Below are 17856 nucleotides of genomic sequence, written 5' to 3' on the forward strand. Positions count from 1 at the left end.
ATTTAAAAACCATTAAAAACCTTATATCTGGTCATTTATGTTGTGAGGCAAAACATCTGCAGAAGCCAGTTTGTGTTCACTCCCTGTCACTACACTTAATGAAATAACAGGTTGGCTGACAAAAATGAAAAACTGTGAAAATAGCAGTTTAGGCAACTAACAAAACAGAAGTGTCAGTAGGGCTGTGGTCCGCCATGTGGTCCGCTATGATGTTGACTCTGTGTTTACTGTGTGCATGATATGTACATAACACTCAAACACTACTTTTTTTCTCTGCAATGTCTCCACTCCTTATCTCACTGATACTAATCTGCCTCTTATGATGGCTGTTACAGTTACCACTGGCTTTTCAAACTCCTTTCTTAATCCCATAGTTTATGCCTTCTTTTACAGTTGGTTCAGGAGGACGTTTAGGATTGATTGTCTTTGGTTCCATATTTCAGCCACAATCGTCAAACACTAAATTGGTGTCAGAGTAGTTTATCATGACTGAAAATATCCAGCCTACCATCCAGCTGTTTAATAACTTAAGTGATAAGTTAAAGATAAATCTAACACAGTACAACAAATTATACTCAAGTCATTTATGAACTTCTGCACAATTGTGACACGATTAAGTTCCATACATGTTCTCTTCTTACAGAAAGTGAAAACAATTCTCTATCCGTTAATAGTTCACACACATGGAGGGTAGACATGTGTTCTCTGCATTTTCCCATCCTGTTGTCCATTCTCCAAGGGCAGCTAAGAGCAGTGATCAGCCACATCAAGTCAACTGGGGACCAAGTTCAAGTGCTCACCGCCTGCTTGACAAGCACCATGGGCAGGAGAGAAATCTGTTCTGCATGTTTTTGATTGTAGATCATTGCCCAATGAAACTCTTGTGACCACGGAGAAAACACACAAGCTCCACGCAAAGGCCTAGGAGATATCTCACGCAACAACCAGCACCCCATCATTCTGACATGGATACATCATGCGCAGCACCTATTTACCAGAAAAAGTTAAAAAAAAAAAACAATCAGGAAAGGGAATAAACTTTGATATGACAACATACCAAATAACTACTTAAATATGTTCTCATTTACATTACATACATTAACTGTCACTATGTGCTTACTTCTTTGTCTTTAAATACACAGGAACTTATGCCTTAGGCTTTTAATTCACTTATGGTCAATATTCTACCACTAAATTCACTTTCTGAAATATTTCACCACATACTTTCTTTCACTGCCTCACCCATAAGCTGAACCCAGCTATCCTACAGGAAAGTCATGTTCTAACCTCATTGTGTCAAAATACACATACAGGATTGCACACATGTAGTTGCCTGACCACTTTCACACCGAGTTACAATACGAACAGGCAGTATGAAATGTGTTGTAATTTCCACTTGTTGAGACAAAAAGTTATGAATATACCCTTTAATATAACCTGAGAATGTGCACTTAAACTACTTAATAATAGTTTGATTTCAAATATAAAACTGTGGGGTAAAAAGGAAAAAATATTTAAAAGAATTTACCTAAACATGGAATGCACTGTATGTGGGTAGTTAACACGAACTGGCTCCTACAAATTATACACCTCATAACATAAATTGTAAAAATATATACTGTATATTTGTCCCTGCACATTTAGTTAAGATGCATTTGTTTTTTGCCTTACTATGACAACCTGTAACAATGCACAGTTGTCTCTGATTGGCTACAGCATAATGTTCTCATTATGGTAATTGAACAAGTTGGATGCATGGTAATCAACATAGCTCGTCATAGTCTGTGGGTACATAAGGATAAATCTCAGCTCCAGACAGTTCAGATTAAGGCAGCAGAACAAGGATTTAAATAAGATACACCATCGCCTACATCACTAACCGGTAAGGATCACAATGACAATCTCCACAGGCTAGAGATACATTTTAAAAGACAAAATATTATTGCTGAAACATGTATCTTTTTTTATTGTTCTTGCCTTCTCTCTCTTTCTCTCCTCCTTCTCTAGGTAACGCTGCAGATTCTAGAACTATGGAGCAGGGTTCTGAGGTTTCCAGCTCTGACATGGTGGACTCCATTTATCTGTGTTATGAGAATGTCAACAAGTCCTGTGTCAAAGCCTACATCTTCTCTCCTACTGTAAAAGGGATCCTGTACATTATCTACGGCTCCATAGTTGTGCTCACAGTGGCTGGAAACATGCTGGTTATTGTCTCCATCCTCCACTTCAGACAGGTATGTGATTGAAATCACTATCTGTGGTCTTAGGTGACTGTTTTTTAGTGTCATTTTAGGTGAAACGACTCATGCTTACTCTAAAACCAGAGTAAAACATTTTACATGTAGCTGACTATAAATTACTTTATAGTTTTTACAGTGTCTGACCCAGGTGTGTCTCCCATCAGCTCCACACTCCCACCAACTTCCTCATCCTGTCCCTGGCTGTAGCTGACCTGCTGTTAGGGGTTCTAGTCATCCCTTTTGCCTTTGCCTACAATGTGGAGAACTGCTGGTATCTGGGGCACTTCTTTTGTAAGATACACGTAAGCTTGGCCATGACTCTGATCACTGCGTCCATCATCAACCTAAGTTTCATCTCTATTGACCGCTACTATGCAGTGTGTCATCCTCTGCGCTATAGAACAACCATCACTGTTCAGACATCTCTGATCATGGTGATTGTGAGCTGGGGAGTGTCTAATATGCTAGGGTTTGTGACAAATTTCCTGGAGCTCAACATCCTGGGTGAAGAGGAGTTCTACTATGAGCATATGCTCTGTGAGGGGGGCTGTGTGGTGTACCTGACTGCCACTGCTAGCGCTGTCTCCTCCTCTCTCTCCTTCTACCTCCCTGCACTCATCATGCTCTGCATCAACCTCAAGATCTTCCTGGTGGCCCAGAGACAGGCTCGCAGCATCCAGAGCACCACCTTCCAGAACCAGAAGTCTGGAGCTGTGGCCAGCAAATCAGAGAGAAAGGCCTTCAGAACCCTGGCTATCGTTATGGGAGCATTTTTATGTTGCTGGACTCCTCTTTTTCTCTGCACTGTGGCATCTCCTTATCTTGTACACACCAACCTATCTGTTATTATGGCAGTTACAAATAGCATTGGCTATTCAAACTCCTTTCTTAATCCTATAGTGTATGCCTTCTTTTACAGTTGGTTCAGGAAGGCATTTAGGATGATTGTTTTTGGTTCCATATTTAAGCCACAATCATCCAACAATAAATTGATGTCAGAGTAAATGATCATGACTGACACATCTCTGTTTTGGTCCTGCATTTATAACCTATGTTTGAATGGAAAGGATATACACCACAGTAAAATAATATATATACTTGTGTACAAATTCTGAAATATAAAAAAAAAAAATTTTACATTGTGTTGTTGTGATTATCACATGGATACAATAGCAGTTATTATATTCACTTGTTACAACCTCAAATTATTATTGATTGTTTACAAAAGCATCCATACCCCTGATGCTTCACTTCAGGGGACAGAGAAATGCAGCCTGTGATTTGTTCAATAAAAGTAATCATGTTTCTAATGTTTCTGTGAACATGTTCTAATGTGATCCAGTAATCGACTAATACATTTTAGGGCTGACAGATAAAACACATGTTATAACCATTGTTTCTTTGAAACACTTGGAAGCAAAGGTAGCGTGTCTCCTTTTCTGCAGACAATTAAATAATTCAGTTATATTCGCATTATTGCAAACATCATGTACAATGTAATAGTGTCAAAATATGCATGCTATGGTTTAATTTCCAATTCACCAACAATGAAATCTTTACCAATATCGCAAAATTGAGATCATATTTAATACATTTCTTATTAATGGCAATAATAAAGACTGACACTTCCCTCCAGAAGTATTGCTTTATTGTGTTGAAACGTTTTTGTGCGTTTCAAATATTCTGTGTATTTTCAGAACTATCTCTCCCAATATCTGAATGGGAGACAGCAAAATGTTTTCATTATGATATGTACATTTACCTAGAGTTCATCAGTATGTTAGTCCATGAGCAGGAGCATCCTCAGAGATCGTCATAGATTGTGGTTATTTAAGAATGAACCTCAACTCCAGTCAGTTCAGAGGGTGGATGCATACCAAGGCTTCAGGTAACCATAGATACACCACTGCATATATGAATAACAAGTAAGGAAAGTAACAGGTAAGGAAAGCAAAGACAGCCTGCTCAAACAAATTGGAAAGCTAAAATGAAATGTATCTATTAAATAAAACATGTACCTTGGGTTTATGCACAGAGCAATAAAATCATATATATTGGAAACTATTACTCAGAACTTATTTTTTATTACCCTCTCCTCCCCTCATCCCTTCCTGCTTCACTTGTAACTCCTGCAGGTTCCAGCAGCATGGAGCCAGCTAGGTCCTAGTGTCCCCAGCTCTGACATGGTGGACTCCATTCATCTGTGTTATGAGCATGTCAACAGGACCTGTGTCAGAGCCTACGTCTTCTCTCCTGCTGTAAAAGGGATGCTCTACATTATATAAAGCAATACTGTTGTGCTCACTGTGACTGGAAACATACTTGTTATTGCATCAATCCTCCATTTCAAACAGGTACATTTGATTTACGTCACTGGTTGAACTGTTGGGGACTGTTGCATTGGTTCCTTTTATGAACAAAATCAAGCTCACCCTAAATGTTTAAGTCATGTACACCCAAATTATAAAGTTTCACAGTATCTGACCTACTGTTGTTTCCCAGAAGCTCCACACCCCCCCCCCCAACTTCCTCATCCTGTCCCTGGCTGCAGCTGACCTGCTGCTGGGAGTTCTAGTCCTCCCTTTCAGCATGGTGTACATCATAGAGAACTGCTGGTACCTGGGGCACTTTTTCTGTAAGATCAACAACAGCATGTCCATGACTCTGGTCGCAGCATCCAGATCACCACCTTCCAAAACCAGAACTCTGGAGCTGCTGCTCCTCATATTGTGGACTCTAACATGCCTCTTTTGATGATAGTAATGTCTTCTGTTGGGTATTCAAACTCCTTTCTTAATCCCATAGTGTATGCCTTCTTTTACATTTGGTTCAAGAGGACGTTTAGGATGATTGTTTTTGCAAAGTTTTAAAATATCTCACCTAATTCACTGTCACTTCACTTGGTTGATTGATATGCTGTCTATTAAATAAATATGTATTTTCATTTCTATGGTTAACTTCTTCACCTCTCTTTTTAAAGTGATGAGTTTAATTCACCAATTCAGATTATGGCAGTATTCAATTGGTGTACAAGGGTTAAATATTTACGGGTTAGTTTGCATGCAAAAACTGCTCAGTTTGAATTGTAAATCATTTGTTCTTATGTTCAGACTATGCCTTTCATTCTGGTAAACCTACCCACATTTCCAATACAGTATTGAATCTACTTGGTTTGAGATTCTGCTGGATATATGGTGCATTTATGATCTGGTGCATTAATAATATGTTTCTGATAACGTTATCAGAAACATACTGTATGTGTTGTCTTCCTGGTGGCCCAGAGACAGGTTCGCAGCATCCAGAGCACCACCTTCCAGAACCAGAACTCTGGAGCTGTGGCCAGCAAGTCAGAGAGAAAGGCCTTCAGAACCCTGGCTATCATTATGGGAGTTTTCCTGTGTTGCTGGACTCTTTTTTTCTTTGCAATGTGTCCATTCCGTATATTGTAGACACTAACCTTCCTGTTTTGCTACGAATCACAATTACAATTGGATATTCAAACTCCTTTCTTAATCCTATAGTATATGCTTTCTTTTACAGTTGGTTCAGGAGGGCATTTAAGATTATTGTTTTTGGTTCGATATTTCAGCCACAATCATCAAATATTAAGTTGGTCTCAGAGTAAATCATAATGACTCATAATATCCCAATTTCCCACCCTTTTAAGATTTCATGCATGACGATGAAAAAATACATTGGACATGAAAATCTTTTGATTTTTTATTTAATTTAAAAAACATTAAAAACCTTATATCTGGTCATTTATGTTGTGAGGCAAAACATCTGCAGAAGCCAGTTTGTGTTCACTCCCTGTCACTACACTTAATGAAATAACAGGTTGGCTGACAAAAATGAAAAACTGTGAAAATAGCAGTTTAGGCAACTAACAAAACAGAAGTGTCAGTAGGGCTGTGGTCCGCCATGTGGTCCGCTATGATGTTGACTCTGTGTTTACTGTGTGCATGATACGTACATAGCACTCAAACACTCCTCCTGGATCACCAACATTTGTGAGACCTACAACAATATAATCTTTAGACCAATTAGGATGGAATATGGTATTTGGAATTTTATATCTTTGACAGAAATGATATTTTAAGCAATTACAAGCCAAAAGTGTAACCTGAATGGAATTCCATATCCATCATTTATATATAATTTCTAAATATCAAAATAGTACAGATAGTAGTGTAGAATGCAGATAGAATATGTAGGAAACTATCATAAAGACATATCTGTTAGTTTTAAGCCAGGTATTTGCCACAAATGGGTCAAACCTTGGGCAGCATGTTGTTGTGGCTTAGGTAAAACTGTATTTCCTGAAGTGTATGGTATGTGGCTGCCGCTGGTCTACCTTGCTGGCCGATCCTTGTTATGAAAACAAATGTATGAGGCTCATTTGCCACCTCAGATAATGTCTCAGTTATAAACACCACATGATCCAGAACAGATCAAATTACATTAATATACTAAAGTGGTTGTGTGCAGACTGTCCGTATGTTCTATATATTTCAGAATTCCCAACAAGGGAATGTCATACATTGCTAGGCAATTGCTATCACACACAACTTATTAAGATGGTAAGTAGCCAAGTTGGATACTAGATCATGTTACAACATTTCAAGTTACAATATTCTTTAAATCTTAAAAAAACAAAACATTAAAAGTTCACTAATCAGATGCTGCCTTTCTGCCCATTGAAGTCAATAATTAGCAAGTTAGGGAAGGTCACACTGAAGGACAGATTACACATTTATTCTGACAAGAGGATACAATGATTGTATAATAACAATTACAATACAGTGCAATCTTTTTATTGTACAGTATAGTTCATAAATTATACCTACATTCCCTGCCCAATTAAGTTATATATTAGGAGGTTTCTTGACATTTCATCAACTACTTTAAACAGAGAAAATCATTGGAATTTATGACAACTGGATACAACATTAATGTTCTATATGTTTAATAACATCAATTTAAGGTTTGAAAAAACGTGTTTAAATTACACAAATATGTTCTCTGGTATGTTTGTGGTTTTTGTATTTGTTGTATTTCTATTAAATCCTCATTTAAATTGATAAAAGGCTGGACAGTACCATAAATATTATTAGTCGTTTTAATTTAATCTGATACCAATTTAGTGTTTGATGATTGTGGCTGAAATATGGAACCGACGACAATCGTCCGAAATGCCCTCCTGAACCAACTGTAGAAGAAAGCATACACAATGGGATTGAGAAATGAGTTTGAGAATCCAATGGAAGACGTTACTATCATCAAACGAGGAATATTAGAGTCTATGATATAAGGAGCGGAAACATTGCAAAGAAAAAAAGGAGTCCAGCAACATAAAAATACTCCCATAACGATAGCCAGGGTTCTGAAGGCCTTTCTCTCTGACTTGCTGGCCACAGCTCCAGAGTTCTGGTTCTGGAAGGTGGTGCTCTGGATGCTGCGAGCCTGTCTCTGGGCCACCAGGAAGATCTTGAGGTAAATGCAGAGCATGATGAGTGCAGGGAGGTAGAAGGAGAGAGAGGAGGAGACAGCGCTAGAGGTGGCAGTCTGGTATGCCACACCACAGCCACCCTCACAGACCACATGCTCGTAGTAGAACTCCTCTTCACCCAGGATGTTGAGCTGCAGGAATATTGTCCCAAAGCCCACTAGAGCAGACACTCCCCAACTCACCATTACCATGACCATAGTTGACTGAATAGTGATGGTCCTTGCGTATCGGAGAGGACGACACACTGCGTAGTAGCGGTCAATAGAAATGAAACAGAGATTAATGATTGAAGCCGTGACCAAAGTCATGGCCAGGCTGGAGTGGATCTTACAGAAGATGTCTCCCATGTACCAACAGTTCTCCACAGTGACCACCATGCTGGGAGGGAGGACTAGAACCCCCAGTAGCAGGTCAGCTACAGCCAGAGACAGGATGAGGAAGTTGGTGGGAGTGTGGAGCTGCTGGAAGACACCTGAGTCAGACACTGTGAAACTATGTACAGTACTCTTGATGTACTCAATTTAAGCATCCAGTATAATAACACTAAGTAATAATAGTGCAAACTTAGAATCAAGCTTACCTGCCTTAAATCAGGCTTGAGATTTAGGATAAGCGTGATTTGATTCACCTAATACAATTACATCAATGTAACAGTCTGAAATGTAGCGTAAACCAAACATACCTGTTTGAAGTGGAGGATGGAGATGATAACCAGCATGTTTCCAGCCACAGTGAGCAAAATGATGGAACCAAAGATGATGTATACAACCCCTTTTACAGCAGGAGATAAGACGTATGTCATGACACAGGACTTGTTGACATGCTCATAACACAGATGGATGGAGTCCACCATGTGAGAGCTGTTGATACTAAGACCTGGCTCCATACTGCAGAAACCTGTAGGAACAATTAGAGAAGCCGGGGAAAGGTGTGGGGAGGAAGGAAAAAGCAAGGAAGAAAGAGAAGACATACTTATTATGAATAAATAACATAAAACAAGCTTTCAAAAGAGAATTACTTTGAGATGTTATCAATTCAATCTATTTCAAGAGACTATCTTTCAAATACAAAACAAATAAAATAATACTTGTTCATGTTGTGTTCCCTCCTTGTTGGTCATGTAGGTGGTGGTGGTGTATCTATGGTTGCCTGACACCTCTATCTGCTGCCACCATCTGCATTGTCTGAAGTTGAGATTCATCCTTATGTACCCAGCCTGTGACCATTTCTGGTCATTCTCATACATATGCACAATTACGCCTATGACCTCATCATGATAGTGGGAATCGTCTACTATTGCCCAACCAGATATGGACAACTGTATGGTGTTTGGTTTGCTTTAGCACCAGTTAAAAAAACCCACATAACATGCTGTTCATCATACTAAGGGCAATTATTCTGTACTGACAACGCACAAAGTTAAAAAAGCTTTAATTCTTTAAGAAATGCTAGCTAGCTAATTAACATCCGGACAAAATAAATTGTATACTTTACTTTCAGTATGTATCAGTTAATTTTATTATGTTTGCGAATTATTGTGTTTACTACTGCAAAAACTCTTCCTGTGGTATGCAAATGTTGACAAACTCCAACTAAGGAATCACCCCAAAAAATAACTAACATTTTTATAACTTAACACATACACTTGTGTGTATGTGTATCAGTGTGTCACTGAATCAAGTAATTGTAATCTTACCTAAATCTTAATCACCATCTTTATCACGGGCACAGGCACTGCACTATCCATAATTCCATGAATCTCTGTGTGTGACTGTGTGTCAATGAATCAACTAACTAACATCTCAATCGTCGGCTACATCCCGGGCATAGGCACTGGACTAGTCATACTATAATGCCAGGAATCTCAGTGTGTATGTCTGTCTTTCTGTGACTTTATTATCTTGCCAACCAGGCATTGTATGAAATTGATATTTGATATTTGAGATTAATTTTCTGTTTCAATTTTTAATGGCATGTTAATGAGATCATTCAAATATTCTCAAATAGTGTTGAGCTATTTTATATATGTTTCTCTCTCTTTCGTATGGTTTCCGTTAACATTGTTGGTCTATTGTCTTTGTATTTTCCCCCTCCATGCCACCCCTTTGTTATATGTTGGTGTCTCTGCCTATTGATGTCATATATTTCCATCCGCATACATTTTCTTCTGGAAAGGAAGGATCAGGATGTGGCATCTTGATTTCAGTTGGATAAATCACATTGTCATCATCATCCACACCTCCAACCAACTCTTTCTCAATTGACAACACTGCCAGACAGGGCAGGATTTAGGGGGGTGGGCGCCCCTAGGCTTGAGTTATTTTTGGGCCCTACCTTCTATACATGACTTTAAATAGAACAAAATGATACATACACAAGCTGTGTATGTTCTGGATAAATTGAGAATACAATAGAGATCACAATTCTGAACAAACAACTAAACAAAATAACATTATTTATGTTAATTTCTGAAGTCTATTTAAAATGTTAAAATAATCTGAATTATAAAAAAAACGTGGTTTGAATGAATGATTCAATTACTCACTCAAATGCTTCATTTGTTTCATGGACGAATCAGCATTTTTGAACGAATCTCCTGAATGAACGATTCAATGACAAATATTTTAAGTCATTATATCTGGTGAATGTCTGGGTGAATACTCGATTCTGATTGGCTGCAGGGGTGTCCATTATCAGATGATAATGTAAACCTACTAAGTAGTTCCAGCAAAACTGTCTTTTCACCATTCGAAATTATTGCGTTGGCTACATAGTATGAGCAAAGAACTATACTCTTTGGTATGAGCCTGTACAAAGTGTATGAAATAACTAGCTAACCATAACAACAGGGCCGCAGTCAAAGCCTTCGTTTACAATTTTGTAGACTTTAACAAGCTAACATGTAATTACAACAATGAGTGACTTAAATATTTATTTTAACCTATTTGGAAAATGTTACCTTTCTGAATTTACTGTGTCAGTGTCACGTAACCGCTAATCTCACATCCCATTCGCTATTCACCTCGCTAGTCAATTCAGACAGGCTGCGGCCAACACGACATGCCGATTATTTTGTTCGTAAAAATCTTGATATGATTTGGGGACAATGACATGGCTGGATAGCTGGCTAGTATTGTTGTTAAACATTCTGTCAAATTATAATTACTGTTTGGAGAATATGTCAACTTTGATGCGGTCATCTCACATCCATTTTCTATTCAACTCGCTTCACAGGCTGCGGCCGTACTGTAGCCTAGTAGGCTACTAGTATATGGCCGATAGTTCGTAACTATGTGTTTTTATGTTGCTGCCTGTCTTGGCCAGGTCTCCCTTGAAAAAGAGAATTGTAATCTCAATGGGACTCTCCTGGTTAAATAAAGGTTAAATAAATCAAATAAAAATATAAGAAGCCAATGTAAACAGTCTCCTGCATCACAATATTTAGGGTTGTTCCCTCACACACATTGTTTTCAAGTTAGTGTGGTATATGTTGTGTGTTAACATTGCTTTGGCAGTTTTCCATATCTTATTATGCAACGGTATAATTAGCAATCATTATTGTAATTCTAGATGATGACATCAGCATCATTACAATCATCAAGGATTGTCATAAGGATGAACCTCATCTCCAGTCAGTTCAGATGGTGACAGCAGACAAAGGCATCAGGTATCCATGCACACACCTACCACCACCTCAATGTTAAAACTGTTTTGTTCTTGTACTTAACAACAATCTCTTTCAGTTCTTTAACGATCAGTGTTATACCATACTGTGTTCACAATAAGATGTAAACTCTTGTCTAATTTTCCACCCTTTCTTCCTTTCTACTCTGCAGATTCCAGCAGCATGGAGCCAGGTCCAGGTATCAACAGCTCTGACAAGGTGGACTCCATGCATCTGTGTTATGAGCATGTCAATGGGTCCTGTGTCAGAGACCTTGTTTTCTCCCCATGTTTAAGAGGGATCCTCTACCTCCTTGTCAGCTCCATAGTTGTGCTCACCGTGGCTGGAAACATGCTGGTTATCGTCTCCATCCTCCACTTTAAACAGGTACACAGTTATATTTGATTTATGGCTCATTACTGACTGTTGAAGACTTTTGCGATGGTGAACCAAATTAAGCTCACCATAAGATCGCATAGACCTTAATTGGCCATTTAATGAAAATGTAAATATAACCTTGTGAATCAAATCAAGTGTACACTCTGAACTCCGGTGTTTAAAGTAATAAATTGGATTATGTGAACAAAACTTTCAATGTGTTCAACAACATATTGAATAAAATATTAGTTTATGAAACTTAAAACTTTTGATTGAATTAAACCATTTTTGCAGTTCACAGTAGGAATCTTTTTGGACAAAATAAAACCTGTTTGGTCTAACTTGTCAGTAGCAAATATCTGAAATGTGGTTTTGTGGGGCGGGGGTTTGGTGAAGATGGTGTTGTGTTTGATCTGCTCTGTTGTGTTCTGATATTGATATTACTGTGTAATCAGTGTGTCAGTATTATTAGTACTCAGGAGTTGCCTGGCATGCCGGCACATCCAGTTTCCGTTTATTTAAGTACTATCCATTTAAAATAAAAAAAATCTGATTTTGGTGAACTTCAAACATTAAGGTAATTGTTAACATTTTTAGGTTTACTCTGCTTCTCAATTATGTCATTTTACTGTATCTGACACAGTTGTCTCTCCCTGCAGCTCCACACCCCAACAAACTTCCTCATCCTGTCCCTGGCTGTAGCTGACCTGCTGTTAGGGGTTCTAGTCCTCCCTTTCAGCATGGTGTACATCATAGAGAACTGCTGGTACCTGGGGCACCTCTTCTGTAAGATCCACTCCAGCATTGACATCACTCTAGTCACCGCATCCATCATCAACCTAAGTTTCATCTCTATTGACCGCTACTACGCAGTGTGTCATCCTCTACGCTACACGAGGACCATCACTGTTCAGACAGCTCTAATTATGATATTGGTTATCTGGGGAGTGTCTGTTTTTGTGGGTTTTGGGATAATCTTCCTGCATCTAAACATCCTGGGTGAAGAGGAGTTCTACTATGAGCATATGGTCTGTGAGGGGGGCTGTGTGTTATACCAGACAGCCACCTCTAGCTCCGTCTCCTCCTCTCTCTCCTTCTACCTCCCTGCACTCATCATGCTCTGCATCTACCTCAAGATCTTCCTGGTGGCCCAGAGACAGGCTCGCAGCATCCAGAGCACCACCTTCCAGAACCAGAACTCTGGAGCTGTGGCCAGCAAGTCAGAGAGAAAGGCCTTCAGAACCCTGGCTATCGTTATGGGAGTCTTCCTGTGTTGCTGGACTCCTTTTTTTCTTTGCAATGTCTTCAGTCCTCTTCTTGGAGACTCTAGCCCCTCTCTTCTTATGGGCACGACGATAATTGGCTATTCAAACTCTTCTCTCAATCCTATAGTGTATGCCTTCTTTTACAGTTGGTTCAGGAGAGCATTTAAGATGATTGCTTTCGGTTCGATATTTAAGACAGAATCATCAAACACTAAATTGGTCTTGGAGTGAATTTGATCAGGATTGTCATATCAATCTTTTTGTTCATATCTTTCCTAATATGAGATGTCTTCCCTTTCATTTATCCCAACCCAATGTATGAAATTAAATGTAAGTACATATGATCATAAACATTTAGTTACATGTCATACTGTATATATATATATATATATATATATATATATATATATATATTGTATGATGAATACACAATGATGAATCAAACACCTCTCACTGTTCTCCACCACATCTTAGCACTCCGAGGAGGTAAATCACCTCAGTCTTACTTCATTAAAGGGAAGCAGTGATAGTCCTGGGCATTCATGAACGTGCAGGTGTCATACGAAAGACCAAATAACTGATGTTCTTTAGTCACAAGCACTCAGAACCCTTTATGTCGGATGACCCTAATTTTCTAATCCACATAGACATTCACCAGATGTCATGTCAACTGAGATAATGATTTGTATGCACTTGACACCTCTATGGATCCAAAGTTTTAATCCAGCCCAATCATTTACTTGATTTTTAAAATAATTATTATGTAAACTAATTGATAGGCAGGCCTGTTTTCGAAATATCTAAATCATATCAATCTAAATCATATCAATATCTCAATATCTAAGCCAGGATCGTCAAACACTAAATTGGTCTTCGAGTGAATTTTCAGGATTGATCATATCCCTCTTCTTGTTCATATCTTTCCTAATATGAGATGTCTTCCCTGTCATTTATCCCAACCCAATGTTTGAAATTAAATGTAAGTATATCAAAAACATTTATTTACATGTCTGTATGTATATGTGTATTATATATGTATATTGCATGATGAATACACAGTGATGAACCAAACCTCCCTCACTGTTCTCCATCACCTCCTAGCACTCCAAGGAGGTAAATTACCTCAGTCTTTTTCAATAAAAGTAAGAGCAGATGTCATCAATATTACAGTAAAAGCTTGAAGTTGATTTTCTTAAAATAAATGAAAAAAAAGAAGATACATTTCTGTGCATTCTTGAGTGTGCAAGCATCACACAGAATACCAAATAACTTTCTTTCTCACGTCACAAGCACTATTGATTATAGAGGACAGCAAAGAACTCAGAGAACTGGATTAGGAGCTTCCTGAACCACTTCACCAGTCCTGTATAGGACCTCACATTCACCTGGGCTCTTAGTTTAGGAATAGGTAGAGTTCAACTGTACTGTACGAATATTTGAAATGTGCAAATCAAAAGGTCCAAGGTTCAAAGGTTAGGTTCATGTCACTTTGGATGAAAGTATCTGACAAATTACTGTAATACATTGCAAGGAAGGAGTGAAATGTCGCCCCCCACAGACAAAAAGTCATAACTGAAACATGGAAAATTGAGTTTCAAAAGATGTCAGATGGAGTCAGATGGCTGAGCGGTGAGGGAATCGGGCTAGTAATCCGAAGGTTGCCAGTTCGATTCCCGGTCATGCCAACTGACGTTGTGTCCTTGGGCGAGGCACTTCACCCTACTTGCCCCGGGGGAATGTCCCTGTACTTACTGTAAGTCGCTCTGGATAAGAGCGTCTGCTAAATGACTAAATGTCAATTCAAAGTGGCATTAGGTGAAAAAGATTTGTGTCGCCCTTGCTTAGGTAATGTTTAAAACAACAACCACTTGACCACCCTACTCTTTCCTAGATGAACCCATTATTAATTTGTATGTAATCAACTGTATGTTTTGCTAAGAATAATATGCATGTGGAAAAAAGCAGGTGTCCAACATTAATGCTCCTCCCTTTTACTGCATGCACACACATGCATATGCATTAACAGATTACGCATGCAACTTCTCAGAGCTGTTGTGACTGGAGGGTAACACAGCAGAGGGGTGTAACTCGAGGAATATCAAGGACATAAATGTAATTGTTTGTCTTCACTCTTGACTCATTTTCTCTTTAGATCCATTTACGGATCTTCCTGATCTTACTGTCTCATATGAGTGTATTGTATGGCTTTTGTTTTAAAGTTTACATTGAGAGGATTGAAAAACGACTAGAAATGCAACATTTACATTTCTGCATAGTTCAGAAATATGTTTTGTTGTATATGTAGTTAATGTTTTTAGTCATGGCAAGTCCTGAAGACCAGTGGTGCTACCCAACCTCTAACTTATCCTGCCCCAGATTAGTGTTCAGTTCTGGGGCTCAGGGTCAGGATCGGGTCGCTGCTTTTTGCGGATAATGTGGTCCTGTTGGCTTCATCGGGCCGTGACCTCCAGCTCTCACTGGAGCGGTTCGCAACCGAATGCGAAGCGGCTGGGATGGGAATCAGCACCTCCAAATCTGAGGCCATGGTTATCGACCGGAAAAAGGTGGAGTGCAATCTCCGGGTCGGGGAGGAGATCTTGTCCCAAGCGGAGGAGTTCAAGTATCTCGGGGTCTTGTTCACGAGTGAGGGAAGGATGGAGCGCGAGATCGACAGGCGGATCGGTGCGGTGTCCGCAGTGATGCGGGCTCTGCATCGGTCCGTTGTGGTGAAGAAGGAGCTGAGTCGAAAGGCGAAGCTCTCTATTTACCAGTCGATCTACGTTCCTACCCTCACCTATGGTCACGAACTGTGGGTAGTGACCGAAAGAACGAGATCGCGAATACAAGCGGCCAAAATGAGTTTTCTCCGCAGGGTGTCCGGGCTCTCCCTTAGAGATAGGGTGAGATAGCTCGGTCATCCGGGAGGGGCTCAGAGTAGAACCGCTGCTCCTTCGCGTCGAGAGGGGCCAGTTGAGGTGGCTCGGGCATCTGATAAGGATGCCTCCTGGACGCCTCCCTGGTGAGGTGTTCTGGGCACGTCCCACTGGGAAGAGGCCCCGGGGAAGACCCAGGACACGCGGGAGGGACTATGTCTCTCGGCTGGCCTGGGAACGCCTCGGGGTCCCCCAGGAAGAGCTGGTGGAAGTGGCCGGGGAGAGGAAAGTCTGGGCCTCCCTGCTTAGGATGCTGCCCCCGCGACCCGACCCCCGGACAAGCGGAAGATGATGGATGGATGGATGGATGGCCTCACTCAGTTCTCTCTCACCACCTTTAAAGTTGGTGCCCTAGTCTGAATAAAGTTTGGCAGGGGTTCCCCTCCTAGCTATAAACCTACGCAGGGCCATTAGAAAGGAGGTAGTGTCAATTGAGGTCAGGACGTCCAGGTGTACAGCCCTGACAGTGAGTCATTTAAATATTATTCCCCTCCTCTTTTCTGTGCGCTGCCCCACTTTGACCACAAACGGCCCGAAGCAGTCAACGCCTGTTGAATGGAAAACTGGCTTAAAGAGACGGAGGCAGGCCACAGGTAAGTCAGCCATTCTGGGTACTGTTGGCTTAGCTTTCCAACTGCGGCATTCTGCACAATTTCTTTGGAAGCGACGGACTGCCTCTCTTCCTCGCAAGATCCAGTACATGCATCGGATTTCAGCAAAGACACGTTCTGGTCCTGGGTGCCTCAGACGGCTGTCAAATTCCTCTATTAGGAGGCTGGTCACTGGATGTGAGGGATCCAGGACCACAGGGTGTAGGCTGGTGTAGATCAGATCTTCTGACCGGCGGGGGAGACGACCACCGACCCTGATGAGCTCTCCAGTGTCGTCCAGTTCTGGGGACAGGTTCAGGAGGCGGCTGCTGCGTTGAACGGGTTTCCCTGCTTTAAGGAGATGGAGTTCTTCAGGGAAGATGTCACACTGAGCCCTGCTAAGGAGAAGTCTCTCAGCCTGGCGGTAATCCTCTGCATTAGCGCAGCTCTCCTCTGTAGCCGCCCCATGTGGCTCCTGGACAGTGGCTTGTAGCAGTTCCTGCCATGTGCTGTGTTGGTGTAGGTCTGAGTCTGACTGATTTATGGCTACTGATGACACACCACAGAAAGTTAAATTGCGCAACTCAGTAGCGTCTGTAGGATCTCCCACTGCACTGGTAGGATCGTCAGGCCACTGATTAGGATCCCTAAGCAGAAAGGGGGGCCCTTGACTCCATCTGTTGGGTCTTACCAAGTCCTGAAGAACTTTGCCACGAGTGATATTGTCGACTGGGTTCTGTGCCGAGTCGACATATCGCCATGTGTGCTGGTCAGTCAGTTCTTGAATCTCAGCTACACGAGTGCCAACGAAGACCTTGAAACGGCAAGATTCCGATCGCAGCCAGGTCAGCACCGTTGTAGAGCCTGTCCACATGACTGTCTTCTTAATCTCCAGAGTGAGCTCATCACTAAGGAGTTTGGAGAGCTGGGCTCCTGTGAGTGCACCACACAGCTCCAGCCGGGGCATTGAGTGCAAACGTCTCGAAGCTACCCTGGATCGGGCCAAAACGAAGGCCAGGTGTGCGGTGCCGTCATTGTCCACCATCGTAAGATCTTAAGATCTTAAGTAAACTAAATATATATAACTAAATATGAATATATATAACAAAATATTGGTGTTAACTTTTTTTTTTTTTTCAAAAATGTCCCATTCTACCCGGCAGAGGCTGATTTACCAAGGGATCCTTTAATTAATACCATAAATAAACAATTCACTCATCAAACAAGACATTAAATGTATACATGTTAAGCGTATTAGTGTACTTATTTATTTAATT

At 40.5% G+C, this 17856-nt stretch overlaps 3 protein-coding genes and 1 pseudogene across 3 annotated transcripts; 3 read left to right on the forward strand and 1 right to left on the reverse strand.

The window, feature by feature from the left end:
• The first annotated feature begins 2030 nt into the window (after positions 1-2030).
• LOC134025194 (trace amine-associated receptor 1-like) lies at positions 2031-3244 on the forward strand. The gene is made up of 3 exons (XM_062468095.1): positions 2031-2234; positions 2405-2531; positions 2604-3244. Exons 1-3 carry the CDS (start codon positions 2031-2033, stop codon positions 3242-3244), a joined length of 972 nt encoding a protein of 323 aa, XP_062324079.1.
• Positions 3245-4423: 1179 nt separating this feature from the next.
• On the forward strand, positions 4424-5865 carry LOC134025195 (trace amine-associated receptor 7d-like; annotated as a pseudogene).
• Positions 5866-7364: 1499 nt separating this feature from the next.
• LOC134024962 (trace amine-associated receptor 1-like) lies at positions 7365-8635 on the reverse strand. Its single transcript, XM_062467718.1, has 2 exons — positions 8432-8635; positions 7365-8207 (listed from the first exon to the last, which is right to left on the reverse strand). Exons 1-2 carry the CDS (start codon positions 8633-8635, stop codon positions 7365-7367), a joined length of 1047 nt encoding a protein of 348 aa, XP_062323702.1.
• A 2755-nt stretch (positions 8636-11390) lies between these two features.
• LOC134025196 (trace amine-associated receptor 1-like) lies at positions 11391-13287 on the forward strand. The gene is made up of 4 exons (XM_062468096.1): positions 11391-11416; positions 11710-11800; positions 12451-12577; positions 12650-13287. The coding sequence occupies exons 1-4, from the start codon at positions 11391-11393 to the stop codon at positions 13285-13287; spliced, it is 882 nt and encodes a 293-aa protein (XP_062324080.1).
• The last annotated feature ends 4569 nt before the right edge of the window (positions 13288-17856 follow it).

This window comes from Osmerus eperlanus, chromosome 8, assembly GCF_963692335.1.
Source record: "Osmerus eperlanus chromosome 8, fOsmEpe2.1, whole genome shotgun sequence".
Taxonomy (NCBI): Eukaryota; Metazoa; Chordata; class Actinopteri; order Osmeriformes; family Osmeridae; genus Osmerus; species Osmerus eperlanus.

Coding starts and splice junctions, on each gene's coding strand:
- LOC134024962 (XM_062467718.1), bottom strand. CDS start 8,635: ATGGAGCCAGGTCTTAGTATCAACAGCTCTCACATGGTGGACTCCATC. Junction 8,208..8,431: donor CCATCCTCCACTTCAAACAG/GTATGTTTGGTT, acceptor GTCTTCCAGCAG/CTCCACACTCCCACCAACTT.
- LOC134025194 (XM_062468095.1), top strand. CDS start 2,031: ATGGAGCAGGGTTCTGAGGTTTCCAGCTCTGACATGGTGGACTCCATT. Junction 2,235..2,404: donor CCATCCTCCACTTCAGACAG/GTATGTGATTGA, acceptor GTCTCCCATCAG/CTCCACACTCCCACCAACTT. Junction 2,532..2,603: donor GTATCTGGGGCACTTCTTTT/GTAAGATACACG, acceptor TCATCTCTATTG/ACCGCTACTATGCAGTGTGT.
- LOC134025196 (XM_062468096.1), top strand. CDS start 11,391: ATGGTGACAGCAGACAAAGGCATCAG. Junction 11,417..11,709: donor ACAGCAGACAAAGGCATCAG/GTATCCATGCAC, acceptor CCCATGTTTAAG/AGGGATCCTCTACCTCCTTG. Junction 12,578..12,649: donor GTACCTGGGGCACCTCTTCT/GTAAGATCCACT, acceptor TCATCTCTATTG/ACCGCTACTACGCAGTGTGT.